The 19,539-nt window shown below is 38.9% G+C and overlaps 1 protein-coding gene across 1 annotated transcript in view; it reads right to left on the reverse strand.

Moving 5' to 3' along the window:
* LOC150076806 (phospholipid-transporting ATPase ABCA3-like) overlaps nt 1-19,539 on the reverse strand; it is a 354,775-nt gene that overhangs the window by 170,154 nt on the left and 165,082 nt on the right. The window contains exon 10 of the mRNA XM_090385684.1: nt 1,904-2,030. Coding sequence (XP_090241810.1) covers nt 1,904-2,030 — 127 coding nt within the window. The remainder of the gene's footprint in view (nt 1-1,903; nt 2,031-19,539) is intronic.

The following is a 19,539-nucleotide window of genomic DNA, read 5'->3' on the forward strand; positions in this document are numbered from 1 at the left end:
TAGAGTAGTATGGCATTAACAGCAAGTTGCTGCAATGGATAAAGGGATGGCTGAGTGGGAGAGGGCAGAGAGTATCAATAAATGAACACTGCTCTAATAAGGAGAGGCTTAAATTCTGTCAGTTGCAGCATCTGGAGATTAGGTTTGTTTGTTATTTGGTTTTTCGGAGCATTAGCAACTAAGGCCATATTGCTCCAGGGATGTGCGGCAGTCATTCCCTGACCTTTCCGCATCCTCCGTATTTGGTGGTCATGGGCTCGAACCCTGGTCTAATCAAGAAGCATGTGCTAAGCGCTGCTGCTCCTGCCCACCTGGCTATGGAGGCGCCTTGGAGATTGGGCACCTGCGAGGAGATCTGATAGAGGTGTACAAGGCCTTGAATGGTTTCAGCAGGCTCAATGCTGATGGAATACTTCCACTTACTGAGATTAAGAACCTGAGTGGGCATAGATTCAAATTGAGGAAAAACAGTTGTAGAATAGATGAGCAGAAGTTTGCCTTTAGAGAGCAGGTAACTGATTGCTGGAACAGGACTTCCATCTGTTGTTGTGGAAGTTGATAGCTTAAATAAATTTAAGGCTGAACTAGACAAACATTTGGAGTAACCAGATGGGTGAAATGGGAAGGTTTTTTTTTTTTTTTTTTTTTGCTGATGCTCTATAAGCTTGCTTTCTTGTATCACATGCCTCAACTAATGCCAAGGATGACAACGATGTCTGCAGATACAAATGCTAGGAACACTAACAAAATAAAGAATGCAATTGGGACTGGCATTCATTTCCATCCCATAAATATCTTAAAATGTCTCTAAAATCCCTTTAAGCATGTAAAAACATGTCATTAACAGGTGTAATGCAAAAACACTATTTCTAGATAGAAAAATAACAACCTTTGCATATATACATCATAACTATACATCATAACCTACACAATCCACAGCATGAACTTTAGAAAATCTCTCTCTCTCTCTCTCTCTCTCTCTCTCTCTCTCTCTCTCTCTCTCTCTCTCTCTCTCTCTCTATTGCAGCATAAGAGCCTAAGGAAAATCATGGCGATTTGCATTCTTATGTCTTTTGTAAATCATGTTACGTAACTTGAACCTGTAACCATTTATATATCATGCTATATAACCATTGTCTGAAACTTAATAACTGTAAATTAAATGGAGGTTAAACACATGCTTTTAACAATCTTCTGAATTTACTTCTTCAGCATGGGAAATTAACTCAAATCTTAAAACTTAAGAAGTAATATATAAAACGATTATGGCTAAGGTAAAGAAAGCCTGCACAAGACACATGCAAAAGTTCGATGAAATTTACCGGTAAAAGTACTTTTCCGTAACGGCATTTGTATCGTTGCTTGCTCTGTAAACAGGCAGTGGGTGTTTTTGGTCTGGAGTAGAAGTTGAATCCCACGGGAGCTTGAAATCCCCCGAATGTGTGTAGGGGGTAACCTGACCTTTTGTCTTTAGAATCACTAATTGAATCACGAACAGAGTCATATTGGAAGTTATGGCATCATAAAAAATATTCGTAACATAGTTTCGCTGGTAAACTTTTTCGAAGTTTGCCGTGCTTCTCGTGTGGGCTTCCTTTGCTTTTTTTTTTTTCTTAATAAACAATTTATCCACTAGTCCACGTGATTCTAAAGAAAAAAGGTCAGGTCACTCCCCCCCTCCACTTCGGGAGGGTTTCAATCTCCCATTTGATTCAATTTCTACTCCTGACCGATAAAACTCACCATCTGTTTACTGAGCGAACAACAATACAAATGATGTTATGGCAAAGTACTTTTATCGGTAAATTTCATCGAACTTTTGCGTGCTTCTCGTCCAGGCTTTCGTTACCTTCGCCACGATTACAAGTTAAAAAAAAAAAAACAGATGTACTTTAAAATATACCTGTTAGCATAGATATCGTTGTTGTTTTTCCTGCACCATTGTGGCCTAGAAGAATCGTAATTTGTCCACGAAACATATTCATACTTATTCCAGACACAACAGCTATTTTTTTTTTCTTTGAAAAAACCTATATTTTGGTGGAGAGAATAATTATAATTTCTAAATAACATAAGTACAGTAAGTTTCCCAACTTAAATGGTTAATATGTTGCAAATTAAAAGGTTTCCACATAAACTGAAGACCACATAAGTCCAACAAAGATTAAATATGATATATTTTTTGATATACATTCATCTTTCATATTTAAAGCTAAAAGAGTAGTGTTTATAAGAAAAAAAAATTAAAAAATCAAAATTTATGCAGTACATACGTATTTTTTTTAAAAATGTTTTAAATTAAAAAAAAACAAAACAAAAAAAAAAACGTATACTCGTGTATCTGTATATATATACAGATCAATGTAATTCTGAGCTGTGTAAGTCAGTGACTTACTCTAGTTGTTATAATATTCTTATTATATATTTTCTATTATGCAAATCAAATTTTCTTATTCACAATTAATCTTTCTCATTAACATAAATTCATAAAAGAATTATTACAAAATTTAGATTTCATATTCAAAAAGCTAAATTTAAAATTTAACCTATCTCAAAAAAGTCCAGTCAGTAGAACAACTTCTTTTGAGAACAGAATCCCAAAGCAGATCTGAAATCTTGACATCAACTGAAATTTTATTTCGTTAATTGAACTTTCCTCTGAGTAACAATCATAAATCATTTAATTCATAAAGGATGCATAAAGTGGGCTGTGTTAGGGTAACTAAGACTAAGAACGGGTGCATGCATAATTGCATGTACACCAGTGCTAGAAGTATAGTAAATAAATTTGATGAATTTGAAGTGCTGATCAAGGCATCAAAGGCAGATATTGTTGGGATATCAGAGATATGGTGTCACACAGATATAAGCAGTGTAGAATTGGAATTTGTGGAGTACAATGTGTACAGAAAGGGAGGAAGTGTTATGCTGTTAGTTAAGAAACACACAAAATCTAAAGAAGTGCATCCAGTTGAAATGGGTGGACTGGGCAATGTTGAGTCAGTTTGGTGTGACAAACACTGGGAAAGGGAAAATGAGAGTAGGAGTGTGTTATAAGCCAAATGATTCTGATGTGTACAACGAACAATTGTGCAGATAAATAGAGTGGGCAAGTAAATCAGAATATCTTGTAATGGGGGATTTTAACTTTTCAGATATTGACTGGAACTTTTGGGTTGGCACTCACAGGCTAGCAAAACTTTTGTGGATTTATTAGAGGATTGTTTTCTACAGCAACATGTTTGAGGGGCAACCAGAGGCGGTAATACTCTTGATCTGATTATCATCAGTGATGACTCGTGCATTAGGAATCTGCAAATAAAGGAACCACTAGGTGACAGTGATCATAGTCTATTGAAGTGGGATTTAATTAAAGATTTAACTACCATCAAGGTAAGGGTTTTTGTTTCTGTAAAGGTGACTACAGTGGTCTCAGGCAGTTTTTAAATTCTATGCAGTGGGATCAACTGATGATGTTAAAAACAGTGAATTCTAAATGGCAGGCCTTCAAGGAATTAATCTTGGAAGCAACTAGGCATTTCCAACTAAGAAATACTAAAATGCGTGGGATGGATATAAATTATCAGGTGACACAGAAGCCTACGGCAGATATAAGCTAGTCTGTAATTCAGTAACAAAGGAAGTTAGGCAAGCGAAGGCTGATTACAAGAAATCCTTGGCAAAGGATACAAAGAAAAACAACAAACACTTCTTTACTTATGTAAACTCAAAAAGGAAAGGGATAAATCAGATTGGTCTACTTGATGTTGATGGTTCGACTGTTCATGATTCTGCTCAGATAGCTGACAAACTAAATGAGTATTTTGCATCTACATTCATACATGAGGAATTCTGTAAGGAAGTGGAGGACAGAGGTTTCCTAAACTCTAACAGGGAGCTAATGATTTTGTAATAAAGTGCAGCCATTATCAGCCCACTGCAGGATGGAAGCCTCCTCAACAATTCATGCTGAGGGAAAATGGACCATAATCTGCCACGCTGGTCCGGTGCGGGTTGGCAGATCGACCGTATTCAGCAGTCAGGGGGTTGAACCCCGATCTACTCAAAGAGCGTGTGCTACTGCACTCTCGCCCCTGACCACTCGGCTATGGAGCCGTGATTTTGTAATAACAGAGAGCAAAGTGGAGGAGAAATTGTTGAAGTTAAACATCAAAAAGGCATCTGGGGTGGATGGGATCTATCCAGTTATATTAAAGGAGGTGGCAAAGGAAGTAAGCAAACCCTTAGCCAGGGGAGGTCCCCATGGACTGGAGATGTGCAAATGTTTCCCCAATTCACAAAGGGGGATCGAAGGGTGACATGAGTAATTACAGACCAGTTAGTTAAACTTCTTTTCTGGGTAAAATAATGGAGTCACTGGTTAAAGATGCATTGCAGAATCAATTAGATAAGACTGCAGTAATAGTTCAGAAACAGCATGGGTTTGTTAAGGGGAAGTCTTGTCTGACCAATTTGATTGAATAATATGATGTGGTCACAAAGGAACTGGATGCAAAAAATAATTTTGATATCATATACTTGGATTTCAGGAAAGCTTTTGATACTGTTGCACATGATCAAACTGGAGTGGTAGGGCAATAAGGGCAAGTTGCTGCAATGTATAAAGGGATGGTTGAGTGGGAGACAGCAGAGTGTCTCCCACTCAACCATCTATGTGAAGTAATGTTATTAGTGGAGTCCCCCAGGCATCAGTGCATGGCCTAATGTTGTTTTGTGTATTTATTAATTATATCGATGAAGGTATATTAGGCTTAATGTCCAAGTTTGCAGATGATACAAAGGTTGGCGGGGTTGTCAATAACAGTAAAGACAGTACGCTACTGCAACAGGATCTAGAAAAGTTAGACAGATGGGCTGAGAAGTGGCAACTGAAGTTTAACATTGACGAATGCAAAGTACTGCATATGGGTAGCAGTAACCCAAGAGAAATGTACCAACTGTGTGGTACTACACTCAGGGAGGTGGAGAATGAAAACAGACCTTGGGGTAATTGTGCAGTCGGATATGAAGTTCTCTGAGCAGTGCAGACGGGTGGCCAGAGCAGGTCTTGGAGTTTTGTCAATGAGATATAGGAATTTTGCTAGCAGAGGCAAGGAGGTGTCTATACCTTTGTATAAGGCAATGGTCAGGCCACACCTTGAGTACTGCATACAGGACTGGAGGCCTCATTTTAGGAAGGATGTAGAGTTGCTAGAACGAGTACAGAGAAGGGTAATAAGATTGGTGAGAGGAACAAAGGGGTTCTCTTACCAGAAAATGCTTAAATTCTGTAAGATGCAGCATCTGGAGACTCTGATGTGATCTGATTGAGGTGTACAAGGCCTTAAATGGTTTCAGCAGGCTCAATGTTGATGGGATACTTCCGCTTGCTCAGATTAAGAACTTGAGGGGACATAGATTCAAATTGAGGAAAGACAGTTGTAGAATAGATGAGCAGAAGTTTGCCTTTAGCCAGCAGGTAGTTTATGGCAGGAACAGACTTCCATCTGTTGTTGTGGAAGTTGATAGCTTAAATAAATTTAAGGCTGAACTAGACAAACATTTGGAGTGACCGGATGGGTGAAATAGGAAGGTTATTTTTATTTTTTTTTGTTAGTTTTTAAATTTTTTTTTTGGCTGATGCCCTATAAGCTTGCTTTCTTGCATCATATGCCTCAACTAATGCTAATGCTAAGTGACTACTTTATGCATCCTTTCTAAAATAATAATTTAATTAAAAATAAATTGGATTTTTTCATTTTCTCAGATAATTCATGACAGCATTTTTTTCCCAGTTTATTAATTATTTTTAACAAATAATACTTTATTTACATGATTGTTTTATAAAATATTGAATTGCTGTTTAATACTGAATACAGCTAAAACAAATTTTGAAATTAAATTTCATATAACATTTGCACACTTACAAATGAAGTAAGTGCCTTTACAGAAGAAAAAAAAAAAAAAAAAAAAAAAAAAAAAAAATTAAGCATATAAAAAGGCAACAAGCAACTGCTCAACTATGGAATTACACCCTCACACACACACACACACATATATATATATATATATATATATATATATATTATATAATAATAATAAGTTATAATGATATAGCAGAACATCTAATAATAATACAGGGTGTCTCAAAAATATTGGTACAAATGTTTAGGGGAGGTAGGTAACATCTAAAGGAATGTGAATCGCATAGGAACCCATAACTGGAAACGTCACGGGAAAGTAGTAGCAGAGGCACAAGAAGCAAAAATGACATAAGACAGTAATTAGTGGCAAACATTTATTTGACATAATATTAACAATGGAGTACGAGATGGATGCATTTCATGATGTAACAACAGATGCTCGAAGGTTCCACCATGAGACACAATGCATACGTGACACAGACACAGCATGGATTGGTGGACATGGTCGAACACACCTGGAGTTTCTTTGACAATAGCAGCAGTGCAGACGAGATCCATTTCCGTCTCCACAGGCGATTCATACACGATAGATTTGAGGGCACCCCACAGAAAGAAATCAAGGCTCGATAAATCAGGTGAGCATGGGGGCCAGGCAATGGGTCCACCACGGCCAATCCATCAACGCCCAAAACGCCTGTTCAGATGGTCTCGAACACACCTTCCATAATGGGCACGCCAGGTGCCCCATCATGTTGAAACCAAATATTGCGTCTCACATTTGCTGGAACATCGTCAAGTAACCCTGGTATAACTTGTTCAAGAAAGATCTGATATTTAGCAGAGTTCATGCGGGATGGTAACATAACCCATATGGGTTATTTATCTGTCGTGTCTGAAGGTGTAGAAAGCTTGTGCCCACGGATTGGCCATGCACGGGGATATTGTGTTTTGTTATGTCCTGCTTGCTGTTTTGTTAAGTTTTATCGACATTATTATTATTTTTATTTCAATTTTGCTTTCTTTTTATATTTCCTCAATAACAATACCAATACTGACTTAAACACGAAGCATTTGTCCAGTCATCCATCCAGGAACCGACTATGGTATGGGTTTAGCAACCCCGAGCAACCTGAGCACAACTATATTCCCCTTCTTCCAATTGCTTTCTACTGGCCTTAATAGCTATAACTTATTTCTCGTGCACGATTAGGCTGGCCATAAGCAATATCGAGATGCTATTCCTCTGCTATTGCTCCTTTTTTCTTCTTAAACAAAGTTTAGTGTCTTTTATATACTACCTTGTTAGCCATTGATTCTCCCTTTGCCTCGTCTGTTTAATTGCTTACTTACCCGTCACATGGGTACAGTTCACTTTGACGATTTCAAACCTTCTTTCCCCCCCACTCGGGGTTATTTAAACTGATATAAATATACTGTACAGAGAACTATCGGCTTTCTTCTTTGGGTCTCCAATGTTGCTCTGAAATCGGCACAGGTAGCCAACTTCACCGATTCCTGTCTAAGCAAACAGTAAGTTGGCATTAATCTGACTTTATTCCGTTATCTAAAGTTATTTTGTTTAAGTTTTCCTACTGTATTTTGCCTTCTTTTTGAATTCAAACTTTCATTCATTTTTTTTTTTTAACTAGATTTAATTTAGCATTATTTTAGCTTTTTAGCTCTATTTTATATTTATATATGTTTGAATTTCATTCCTACCTTTTGGTCTCTGTCGGGTCGGCTATGATGTATACATTTTGCAGATATACATCATAACAGAAACAGAGACTCTGCTTACTGCAGTGGCTCCTACGGTTTTGGCTGCTGAGCCTTTGAAGAAGTAGTTAAAGCCCTAGGATCCACTACTTTGGGTACCATCATTATTATTTTTATGTTAATTTAATTTCAGGTTATCTGCTTTTACCTTGCTGGCATCCTCAATTTTTTCATGGTAATTACAATTGACAGGTCAGCACTCCTACCCAATACACTGAAAATAAACATTTGTCTATATATATACAGGGTGTCTCAAAAATACATGGCATAACTTCAGGCATGAGTTCCTCATATGCAGACAATAAAAATATTTTATATCAACGTAGTTCCGGAAATGCTTGGTTCCCGAGTTATTAACCAGAATGTCTTATCTCCCGCAGGTGATTGCCTTCATCACAAGGTACTGGCAGAATCTGGTGGTTTTCTATTCCGACCATGTACTCAAATAAGGAGCAAGCGGATATGCACTTTATGTATGGTTTGGCAGATGGCAATGCTCTGGAGGCTTGTTGTTTGTACCACGAACGGTTCCCAGAATGAAGATGTCCAAACATGAAAAAGTTTGAAGGTATCCATCACCGCCTTTGTGAACATGGGACCTTTACACTTCATGCTGCCGACAGAGGACGACCAAGATCTACGACCCCTGCAGTAGAGTAAAAGATTTTGGATGTTGTGCGTGCCACTCCTGGAATCAGCACATGCAGAATAGCAATGTAACTGGCTGTTCAACGTTCAACTATTTGGAGAGTGTTGTGAGAAAACCAACTGTATCCTTACCATCTGTAACAGGTACAGGCCTTGTCACCAGCAGATTACCCTACACGAGTAATGTTCTGCCAGTGGTTCTTGCAGCAGTTTGGTACAACTCCTCACTTTCCTGCCCTAGTGATATTCACAGATGAAGCACAGTTCTCACGAGACGGAATCCAAAACTTTCACAATCAGCATGTATGGGCTGAGGAAAACCCACATGCAATTCTTCCATCACATCACCAACACCGGTTCAGCCTTGACATCTGGGCGGGTGTTTTTGCTGATAAGTTATTTGGGCCCCCATGTACTTCCAAACAAACTCACAAGGCAGGCATACAGAAACTTTCTAGAAAACAACATGCCTGATTTCTTGGATGACACACCACTGATCATTCGTCAACAAGCACACTTTATGCATGATGCCACTCCCGCACATTTCAGCCACCTAGCCCACAGTTATCTGAATCAAAGTTTTCCTGGTCGGTGGATCGGTAGAGGTGGACCAACTGCCTGGCCTCCATGCTCACCTAATTTAAACCCACTAGATTTCTTCTTGTAGGGCCATTTAAAGTCGTTGGCGTATTCGACTCCGGTAGCTGATGTGGAAATTGAATTGTGGCAGGTTGTGAGACAATACAAAATATGCCAGGAATTTGGCATTGTCTTCGCGAGTCCATGAGAAATCGATGTGAGGCCTGTATTCAGGCAGAGGGTGGACATTTTGAACAATTACTATAAGGTGATGTGAACAGTTAAGTGTCATAGACAGATCTTCAAAACTCGGAAACCAAGCATTTCCGGAACTACACTGATATAAAATATTTTTTATTGTCTACGTATGAGGAACTCTTTCCTGAAGTTATGCTGTGTATTTTTGAGAAACCCTAATATATATATATATATATATATATATATATATATACATACATACATATATATAAATATATACACGGGTTTTTAATGTAACTCTTTAAAAGAAAAGTTTAAAGAGTCACATAGAAAAGAGGTAAACAGTAGATGAAATGGTGTTTCAGTGAAGGCAAGATTAATAAAATAGTTATGACAGATGCACCTAAAAGCGTAAAGCAGCATTGAAGGATGTAAGAGCATATGTAATTTGTATTAATATTAAATTAAATTAAGTAAGAATAAATGGATGTGAAAGTTACCAAGGTGCCAGTAACTATAAGGGTGAGGAAAGTAGAAAAAGAAGAGTAGTTCCAGTGAGTGCAGTTCCAGTGATTTGGTAGTTGTTGGCGCATCGGCTTCTGTGGCCATATTGCACCTTCCAAGGTTTTTGCAGTACTTTGATCCAAGCCCGAGGCGGGAATCGAACCCGCGACCTTTGGGTTGCCGGGCAGGTACTTTACCCACTCGGCTAGCCCGGTCGGCAGAAGAGTAGTGAAAGGTGAAAGAATTTTAATATCCTAGAGGTTATGATGAATTAAGTAAATTATGGGCTGAATTGCCAAACCAATTTTAAGTATGGGAACTGTAAAGTAAAATCAGTGCAACAAAAATTGCAAATAAAAATTGTATAAAAACGAAAATAAAAATTAAATGTAAATGGTATAGCTGTCATCAGCTATACCATTTACATACCACTTACTTAATTATTTTTATTTTCATTACCATTTTCATTTTTATACCATTTTCATTGTACTCATTTTACTTTACAGTTCCCCAATTAAAATGGACTTGGCAATTCAGCCCATAATTTACTTAATTCATTATAACCAATAGGATATTAAAATTCTTTCACCTTTCACTAATAGGGGGAAACAATTTTAGTATAAGGTCTAATACTAAAAATTTAATGCAAATATGCTTGATCGAGCAATGAAAATGAAAATAAAAATAAAATGTAAATGGTATAGCTGTCATCAGATATGGGGGGAAACAATTTTAGTAAGAGGTCTAATTGGTCCTTGAGGTTGTCACAGACATTCTCTCAGATATGCCCAACAAGCTGTACTTGCTACCAGGGAGTCTAAAACGCTGATGGAACTGATATTCGGGTGACATTAAGTCAGGTGGACCCAATTTCGGCGAAGTCCGGATGGTCTGTGACAGCCAAATCCTCTGCTTGCACATTCATGAGGGTAGGACTGTTAGTAATCCTTGGTATAACCTCCATGCACAAGAACATGGTGGGTGACCACCCAGGTGTGAACCAACATAAGCAGGAGTCGAGGAGTGGTGCCCCACCAGATGGAGAAACGCCGTCCCTCTATGTTACCAGGCAGTTCTAGGTGGTAGATGACTCTCATCAACAGGTGAATTAAACCACAACTTTGCTTATTGGAGGCTTGAAGTGGTGGAATCCATGTTTAGTCTCTAGAGCTAAGTTCCGGTCAACCCTTCCCTATCTCTTCCATCATGCAGTATGATTGATGACTTTTGAGGTTATGATGAACATGTGGCAAGATCCAGTATTCCTTACATTTTGAGGGTACAGCTCTAAAACGGTGTTCGCAAGCTGGCCGCTAGTTAGTACACCGGATCGAACCTATTGGTAACTCTCTAGAAGGCTTCCGGATCAGCTAGTGTATAATCTTGCTACCTCTACTCTGCCAGATAGTGACTGGAGGGAGTCTGAGTATTGTGTATGCAGGGAGCATTGTCGAGGCCACGTTATGTCAAGGATCTGGGTATATTCTTACCATGTGTACACCATATCCAAAAATTTCATTACTTCATACAGCATGCCCCACCCACTTTTTCTTACTATTGAATACACCATGAATTGTCAAAATAATAGAGCAAGCTTATCTGCGAAATGATCTAAACCTTCCAAGCACTTCCTAATTCATTTCACAAATATACGTGGTCTCAATTCTAATCTCAACAATGTCCATTTCCACTTGCAGTCTGCCAAACCCCATGTACTTTTTCTGAGAGAATCTCAGTTATCGGTTGATTCAACTACTGCTCATCTCAGATGCCCAAATTATTCACTGTATGATTCCTTTCGCCTCAAGTTATTACAAGATTATCTAGCTTACTGCTAGAGTTGAATACACCTCTGGCATTCCCCTCCCTGAATAACTCCTCATGTGTGAATGTCGATGCAAAATATTCATTTAGTCTGTTAGCTACCTGAGCAGGATCATCAACAGTTGAACCATTGATATCAAGTGGACCAATCTGATTCATCCCCTTCCTTCTAGAACTTACATAAGTAAAGAACTCTTTGCTGTTTTTCTTTGCATCCCTTGCCAAAGATTTCTCGTATAATCTGCCTTCGCTTGCCTAACCTCTAGAGAGGGCGCTGAGCCTCTTTAAAAATTACAGCTGTGAGTTACAGGCTCCGAAAAAGCGATACGTGTTTGCCTTTTTATTTACATAATTGTTATTTCATATTGTACTTAATATGTAGTCTTATAGTTATAGTTACGCTGGTTATTTTTATTTTAATTTAGATAGAGTTTTTGTCGATTACTAGTTAATATACGTAAAACTGTTATTTCATTTGAATCTTGCAGCCATTGTTTTTGTATACAGTGGTAGGGAATTCAAATTTTTAATTGAGGTAACTAGGTAGCTCTAACGTATAATTATATAGCATAATACGATTCACTGTTTCTATTAGATAGCGTAGTATTGACATTTAATTAATTTAATTTATTGATCTTATTAATTTAAAGTCATGCCCCAAACTAGAGCAGCAAAGCAACGGGTACAAAGTGCCAGGATTGCTGTGACTTGGGGAAGAACTGAGGGGGGGGCGATTCTCCAATGCATCACCGCCTAAAAAAATGTGCAACTTGTGAAATGTTTGCCGAACTCTCTGGAACGGAACATGATATTGCCATGGGGGATGTCTTTGTGTGTGTGTGTGTGTGCGTGTGTGTGTGTGTGTGTGTGTGTGTGTGTGTGTGTGTGTGTGTGTGTGTGTGTGTGTGTAATGTCAGGAGTGTAAGGAAATAAGGCAACAACTCAGCGTCGTTATGGGCATATATCAGAGCTTGAAGGACAGGGTGGATGCCCTCGAAGGATCTAAATTGAGGAGCCCATCAAGCTCTCAACTGCCCACGTCAACGCCAGAGTTTGCACTTGATCATCACACAACACAGCGGCAACCACCAAGGCAGAATACGCTGGTTCCACAGGAACTAATAGTTGTTGGTGACTCTATTGTCAGGGAAACGAGGAACATGCTTTGTAAAAAGGATAGGTGGAATAGGACCAGGGTATGTCTGCCAGGGGCAAAGGTTGATGACGTTGAAGAGCGGATATCATCTTTTAAGGGCACAAAAGATGATATAGTTGTACACATTGATGATATTAAGAGCAGGAGACCGGAAGAATTACTTAACCAGTACAGGTCACTGTTGAAAAAAAAAGCCGGGAATTAGGGTTGAATTTGAAAGTGTCTGCAATTCTGCACAGACACGATAGAAGGGAGTGTATGATGAGAGCCTTGTCGATCAATTCAGCCCTGGAAAGACTGTGTAAGGCTCAAGGGATAGAATTTTACTTCAGCCTGGGCTGTACTTGTTAACAGGAGAGACCGCTTCTACAGGGATGAGATACACTGAAATAGAAAGGGTGCAAGAATATTTGCTGATGCTATCGAGGCAGTGTTAAGCGAGTCGGAAAACTGCTAGCTTAGGCGGATACAAGGACTAATAGTTTAACAGTAGCCGCAGGTAGAGGTGAAGGTGATTCTTGCACAACTTCTATTAGAATAATTAGCAACCGGGATCAAGGGGTGTTGGGGGTTTCAGGGACGGATGGCAGTCATCGTGAAATAGGTGGGTATATGGGATGTGTTAGGGTAACTAGGAACAGGAGCATGTATGCTTGCACGTATACCAATGCTAGAAGTATAGAAAATAAATTTGATGAATTTGAAGTGTTGGTCAAGACATCAAAGGTGGATATTGTTGGGATAGCAGAGAGCTGGTATCACACAGATATAAGGAATGCAAAAGTGGAATTTGTGGAGTACAATGTGTACAGAAAGGATAGACAGGATAGAAAGGGAGGAGGTGTTATGCTGTTAATTAAGAATAACATAAAATCAAAAGAAGTGCACCCAGTTGATATAGATGAACAGTGCACTGTTGAGTCAGTTTGGTGTGACATAAGCACTGCAAAAGCATAAATAAGAGTAGGAGTGTGTTATAGGCCTAATGACTCGAATGAGTACAATGAATAATTGTACAGAGAAATAGAGTGGCTAGTAAATCAGAATGTCTTATAATGGAGGATTTTAACTTCCCAGATATTGACTGATAAGTGTGGGTTGGTCACTCACACACTAGTCAGACTTTTGTGGATTTATTGGATTATTGTTTTCTGCAGCAGCAGCATGTTCAAGAGGCAAACAGAGAGAGTAATACTCTTGATCTGGTTATCAGCAGTGATCATTCGTGTATTAAGAATTTGCAAATAAAGCAACTGCTAGGTGGCAGTGATCAGGGTACTGATGTGGGATTTACTTAAAGATTTAATTACCATCAGGGATAAAGGAAAGGGTTTTTGCTTCCGTAAAGGCGAGTACAGCGGTCTCAGAAAGTTTTCAAATTCTGTACAGTGGGATCAACTGACAATGTTACCAACAGTAAATTCTAAGTGGGAAGCATTCAAGGAATTAATCGTGGATGCTATTAAAAGTTTCATACCTATTAAGAAATATTGTTCAAGGTTTAGGCCTAAATGGTTATCAAATGAACTAATGAGACTCGTAACAGAGAAGAAAAATGCATGGGATGCATATAAATTATCAAGCGACTTAGAAGCCTATGGCAGATATAAGCTAGTCTGTAATCAGGTCACAAAGGAGGTAGTAGTAGTAGTGGCATGTGATACAAGAAAGCAAGTGTATGGGCTTATGCAGCATCAGCCAAAAAAAAAAATATATCACACCATTCCCTCCAAATGCCTGTCCAGTTCTTCCTTAAATTTATTCAACCTATCAACTTCCACAACGACAGATGGAAGTTTGTTCCAGCAATTAACCACCCACTGGTTAAAGGCAAATTTCCGCACATCTATTCTACATTTGTCTTTCCTTAATTTGAATTTGTGCCCCCTTCGGTTCGTAATATGAACAAGTGGAAGGATACCATCAGAATTCAGCGTGCTCAACCCATTCAAGGCAAGGTTAGGCAGTCTAAGGCAGATTATGAGAAATCCTTGGCAAAAGATGATAAGAAAAACAGCAAGGATTTCTTTACTTATATAAACTCTAAAAGGAAGGGGATGAATCCGATTGGTCCACTTGATATCGATGGTTCGACTGTTCTTGAACCTGCTCAGATAGCAAACGAACTGAATGAGTATTTTGCATCTACATTCACACATGAGAAACTATTAAGGTTTGAAAAGGGCGGAAGTTTATCAAATTGTAGCAGGATAATTAATGATTTTATAATAGCTGAGAGCAAAGTGGAGGAGAAATTTTTGAAGTTAAACATAAGAAAAGCACCTGGGGTGGATGGGATCTATCCAGTTATATTAAAGGAGGCGGCAAAGCAACTAAGCAAACCCTTAGCCATTTTTATGAGAGAATCCTAAGAATCAGGGGAGGTTCCCACGGATTGAATGAAGATGTGCAAATGTATCCCCAATTCAAAAAGGGGGATCGAAGGGCGACACGAGTAATTACAGACCAGTTAGTTTAACTTCTGTTAAGGTAAAATTATGGAGTCATTGGTTAAAGATGCATTGCAGGATCATCTAGACAAGACTGCAGCAATAATTCAGACACAGCAAGGGTTTGTTAAGGGAAAGTCTTGTCTGACAAATCTGATTGGTTATTATGATATGGTTACAAAGGAACTGGATGCAAAAAATAATTTTGATATCATATATTTGGATTTCAAGAAAGCTTTTGACACTGTTGCACATGGAAGACTATTGTACAAATTGGAGCAGAATGGTATTAAGCGTGAGATGCTACAATAGATAAAAGGATGGTTAAGTGGGAAAAGACAGAGGGTGCTGCTCTTCGTGGACTAATGTTATTAGTGGAGTCCCACAGGGTTCGGTGTTGGGTCCTCTGTTGTTTTGTATATTTATCAATGATATTGATGAAGGTATATCAGGCTTAATGTCGAAGTTTGCAGATGATACAAAGGTTGGCAGGGTTGTTAATAACTGTAATGGCAGTGTGCTACTGCAACAGGATCTAGTTAATTTGGGCAGATGGGCTAAGAAGTGGCAACTGAAGTTTAACCTTGACAAATGCGAAGTACTACATATGGGTAGAAGTAACAACAGAGAAACGTAACAACTTTGTGGTACTATACTTAAGGTGGTAAAAAATGAAAAAGACCTGGAAGTAATTGTGCAGGCAGATATGAAGTTTTCTGAGCAATGCAGACAGGCTGCCAGGGCAGGTCATGGGGTTTTGTCAATGATATACAGGAATTTTGCTAGCAAGGAAAAGGAGGTGATTGTCCCTCTGTATAAGGCAATGGTCAGGCCACGCCTTGAGTACTACGTACAGGTACAGGGGGATGAAGGGATCCTCTTACCAAGAAAGGGTTAAGTTCTGCAAATTGCAGTGGCTGGAGACTAGGCACCTGCGCGGTGATCTGATTGAGGTGTATAAGGCCTTGAATTGGTTGAGAACGCTGAATTCTGACGAGATCCTTCCACTTGTTCAGATTACGAACCTAAGGGGGCGTAAATTCAAGTTAAGAAACAGACGTAGAATAGATGTGTGGAAATTTGCCTTTAGCCAGTGGGTGGTTAATTGAGGGAACCAACTTCCATCTGTCGTTGTGGAAGTTGATAGGTTGAATAAATTTCAGGAGGAACTGGACAGGCATTTGGAGTGAATGGTGTGATTTTTTTTTTTTTTTTGGCTGATGCTGTATAAGCTCATACACTTGCTTTCTTGCACCACATGCCACTAGTACTACTACTACTTCCTTTGTAACTTGGTTACAGATCAACTTATATCTATCATATTCTTCTATGTCACGTGTTAATTTATATGTATCCTAAGCATTTTTCTTCTCTGTCATAAGTCTTATTAGTTCATCTGACATCCATTTAGGCCTAAACCTTGAACAATATTTCTTAGTTGGTATGTAAAGCCTAGTAGCTTCCAAGATTAATTCTTTGAATGCCTCCCACTTTGAATTTGCTGTTGGTAACATCATCAGTTGGTCCCACCGTATAGAATTTAAATATTGTCTCAGACCACCGTAGTTGCCTTTAAGAAAGCAAAAACCCTTCCCTTTACCACTGATGGTAGTTACCTCTTTGTGTAAATACCACTTTAGCACACTGTGATCACTGACACCTAGTGGTTCCTCTATCTGCAGATTCTTAATCTATGAAGAATCAGTACTGATAATCAAATCAAGAGTATTACTCCCTCTAGTTGCCTCCCAAACATACTGATGTAGAAAACAATCATCCAACAAATCCACAAAAGCCTTGCTAGTGTGTGAGTGACCAACCCACAAATTCCAGTCAATATCTGGGAAATTAAAATCCCCCATTATAAGACTCTCTGATTTACTGGCCCACTATTTCCCTGTACAGTTTCTTATTATACTCATCAGAGTCATTAGGCCTATAGCACACTCCTACTCTCAATTTTGATCTCCCAGTGTTTAAGTCACACCAAACTGACTGGACACTGCACTGTACAGCGATGTCGACTGGCTTCACTTCCTTGGATTTTATGTGTTTCTTAACTAATAGCATAACCCTTCCACCCTTCCTATCCTGTCTATCCTTTCTGTAGACATTATACTCCCAAAATTCCAGTTCTGCATTCCTTATATCTGTGTGACACCATGTCTCTGATATCCCAACAACATCCGCCTTTGATGCTTTGAGCAATACCTCAAATTCATGAAATTGTTTTACCAAACTCCTAGCATTGGTGTACACGCAAGTATACATGCAATGACTTCCAGCAGTCTCTGAAATATCCTGCATCTTGTTTTCCAGGCTTCTGCTCATTCCAATAGAAGCAGTGCAAGAATCACTTTCACCTCTGCCAGCGGCTACTGTTAATCTATTAGTCCTTGTATTCCCCCAAGCCAGCAGTTTTCCGACCCACCTAACACTGCCTCGATAGCATCAGCAAATATTCTTGCACCTTTTCTATTTAAGTGTATCCCATCCCTGTAGAAGCAGTCCCTTCTGTTAACAAGTACAGACCAGGCTGAAAAAAATTCTACCCCTTGGGCCTTGCACAATCTTTCCATGGCCGAATTGATCGACAAGGCTCTCATCATATACTCCCTCCTATTGTGTCTGGGCAGAATGCAGACACTTTCAAATTCAACCCTAATTCACGGCTTTTTTTCAACAGTGACCTCTACCTGTTAAGTAATTCTGCCAGTCTCCTACTCTTAATATCATTAGTGCCAACGTGTACAACTATATCGCCTTTTCTGCCCTTAAAAGATGATATCCGCTCTAATTACCCCTAGGTCTTTTTCATTCTCTACTATCTTGAGTATAATAGCAACTAAAGTATGTTATTCAGGAATTATTGCTACTCATATATGGTACTTTTGCATTTCTCAATTAAAACCCAATTTCAATTGATATATATCTGCCCATCTGCCTAGTTTATTCAGATCTCAATGCAATAGGATATCCTGATTCCTGTCATTAACTATGTCATGATGTGTTGGGAAAGCCCCGACATGTAATGCACACACACGTGCTACGTCGACTGATAGTATTCCTCCGCATTTGTTGTAGCATCCTGATTTTATTGATAAAAACGTTCATTGTAGCATACCTGACTGTACTTGGATTTCAGGAAAGCTTTTGATGCTGTTGTCATAAAAGACCGGTGTACAAATTGGAGCAGAATGGCATTAAGGACACATTGCTGCTTGGGATAAAGGGATAGTTGAGTGGGGAAATCAGAGTGGTAATCAATGGACACTATTTGTAGACTAATGTAATTAGTGGATTCCCCCAGGGTTCGGTGTTGGACCCATTGTTGTTTTCTATATTTATCAATGATATTGATGAAGGTATATCAGGCTTAGTGTCGAAGTTTGCAGATGATACAAAGGCTTGCAGGATTGTTAATGACAGTAATGGCATTGTGCTACTGCAACAGGATCTAGAAAATTTGGGCAGACGGGCTGAGAAGTGGCAAATAAAGTTGAATATCGACAAATGCAAAGTACTGCCTATGGGTAGTAGTAATCCCAGAGGAAAGTACCAACTCTGTGGTACTATACTCAGGGCAGTGGAAAATGGAAAAGATCTAGGGGTAATTGTGCAGTCATATATGAATATCTCTGAGCAATGTAGACATGCTCTCAGGACATCTCATGGGGTTTTGTCAATGATATACAGGAATTTTGCTATCAGTGATAAGAAGGTGATTATCCCATTGTATAGGGCAATGGTCAGGCCACATCTTGAGTACTGCATACAGGTCTGGAGGCCTCATTTTAGGAAGGATGTAGAGCTGCTGGAACCAGTACAGAGAAGGGTAACAAGATTGACAAGCAGAAAAAAAAAAAGGTACTTTTACCAAGAAAGGCTTCAGTCCTACAAATTGCAGTGTCTGGCACTTGCAAGGTGATCTCATTGAAGTGTTTAAAGCTTTGAATGGGTTAAGCAATCTCAATGCTGATGGGATCCTTCCTCTTGCTCAGACTATGCACACAAGGGGGCACAAATTCAAATTGAGGAAGGGCCATTGCAGAACAGATGTCTGGAATAAACTTCCACCTGTTGTTGTTCTGGAAGTTGACAGCTTTAATAAATTCAAAGAACTACATAAACTATTGGAGGGAATGAATAAGTGAAATGGGAAGTGGTGTATAATCTTCATTTGCTACTATTAATGCTAATGTGTTTCAGAAACTGTGGCCACTCTTCGTAGCAAATAAAAAAAAAAAGAAAAAAAAAAAAAAAAAACATTAATGAGTCACAATCTTCTGCAAATAATTGTTGCACATAATGGATTTCCCACAATTTGAAAGACAAATAATGTGTGAGCCCACTCATGAGAGCCTGCACAAACTAGTTTGCTAAGAATTTTTGTAAACATTTTGTTCACTATCAATATTATCAGGTGTTGGAAGTTGATAGTCATTAAACCCCAGGGGCTCACATCTGGTGAGTATGGGCA

Source organism: Mastigoproctus giganteus, chromosome 12, assembly GCF_048544385.1.
Source record: "Mastigoproctus giganteus isolate SK-2022 chromosome 12, ASM4854438v1, whole genome shotgun sequence".
NCBI classification, from domain to species: domain Eukaryota; kingdom Metazoa; phylum Arthropoda; class Arachnida; order Uropygi; family Thelyphonidae; genus Mastigoproctus; species Mastigoproctus giganteus.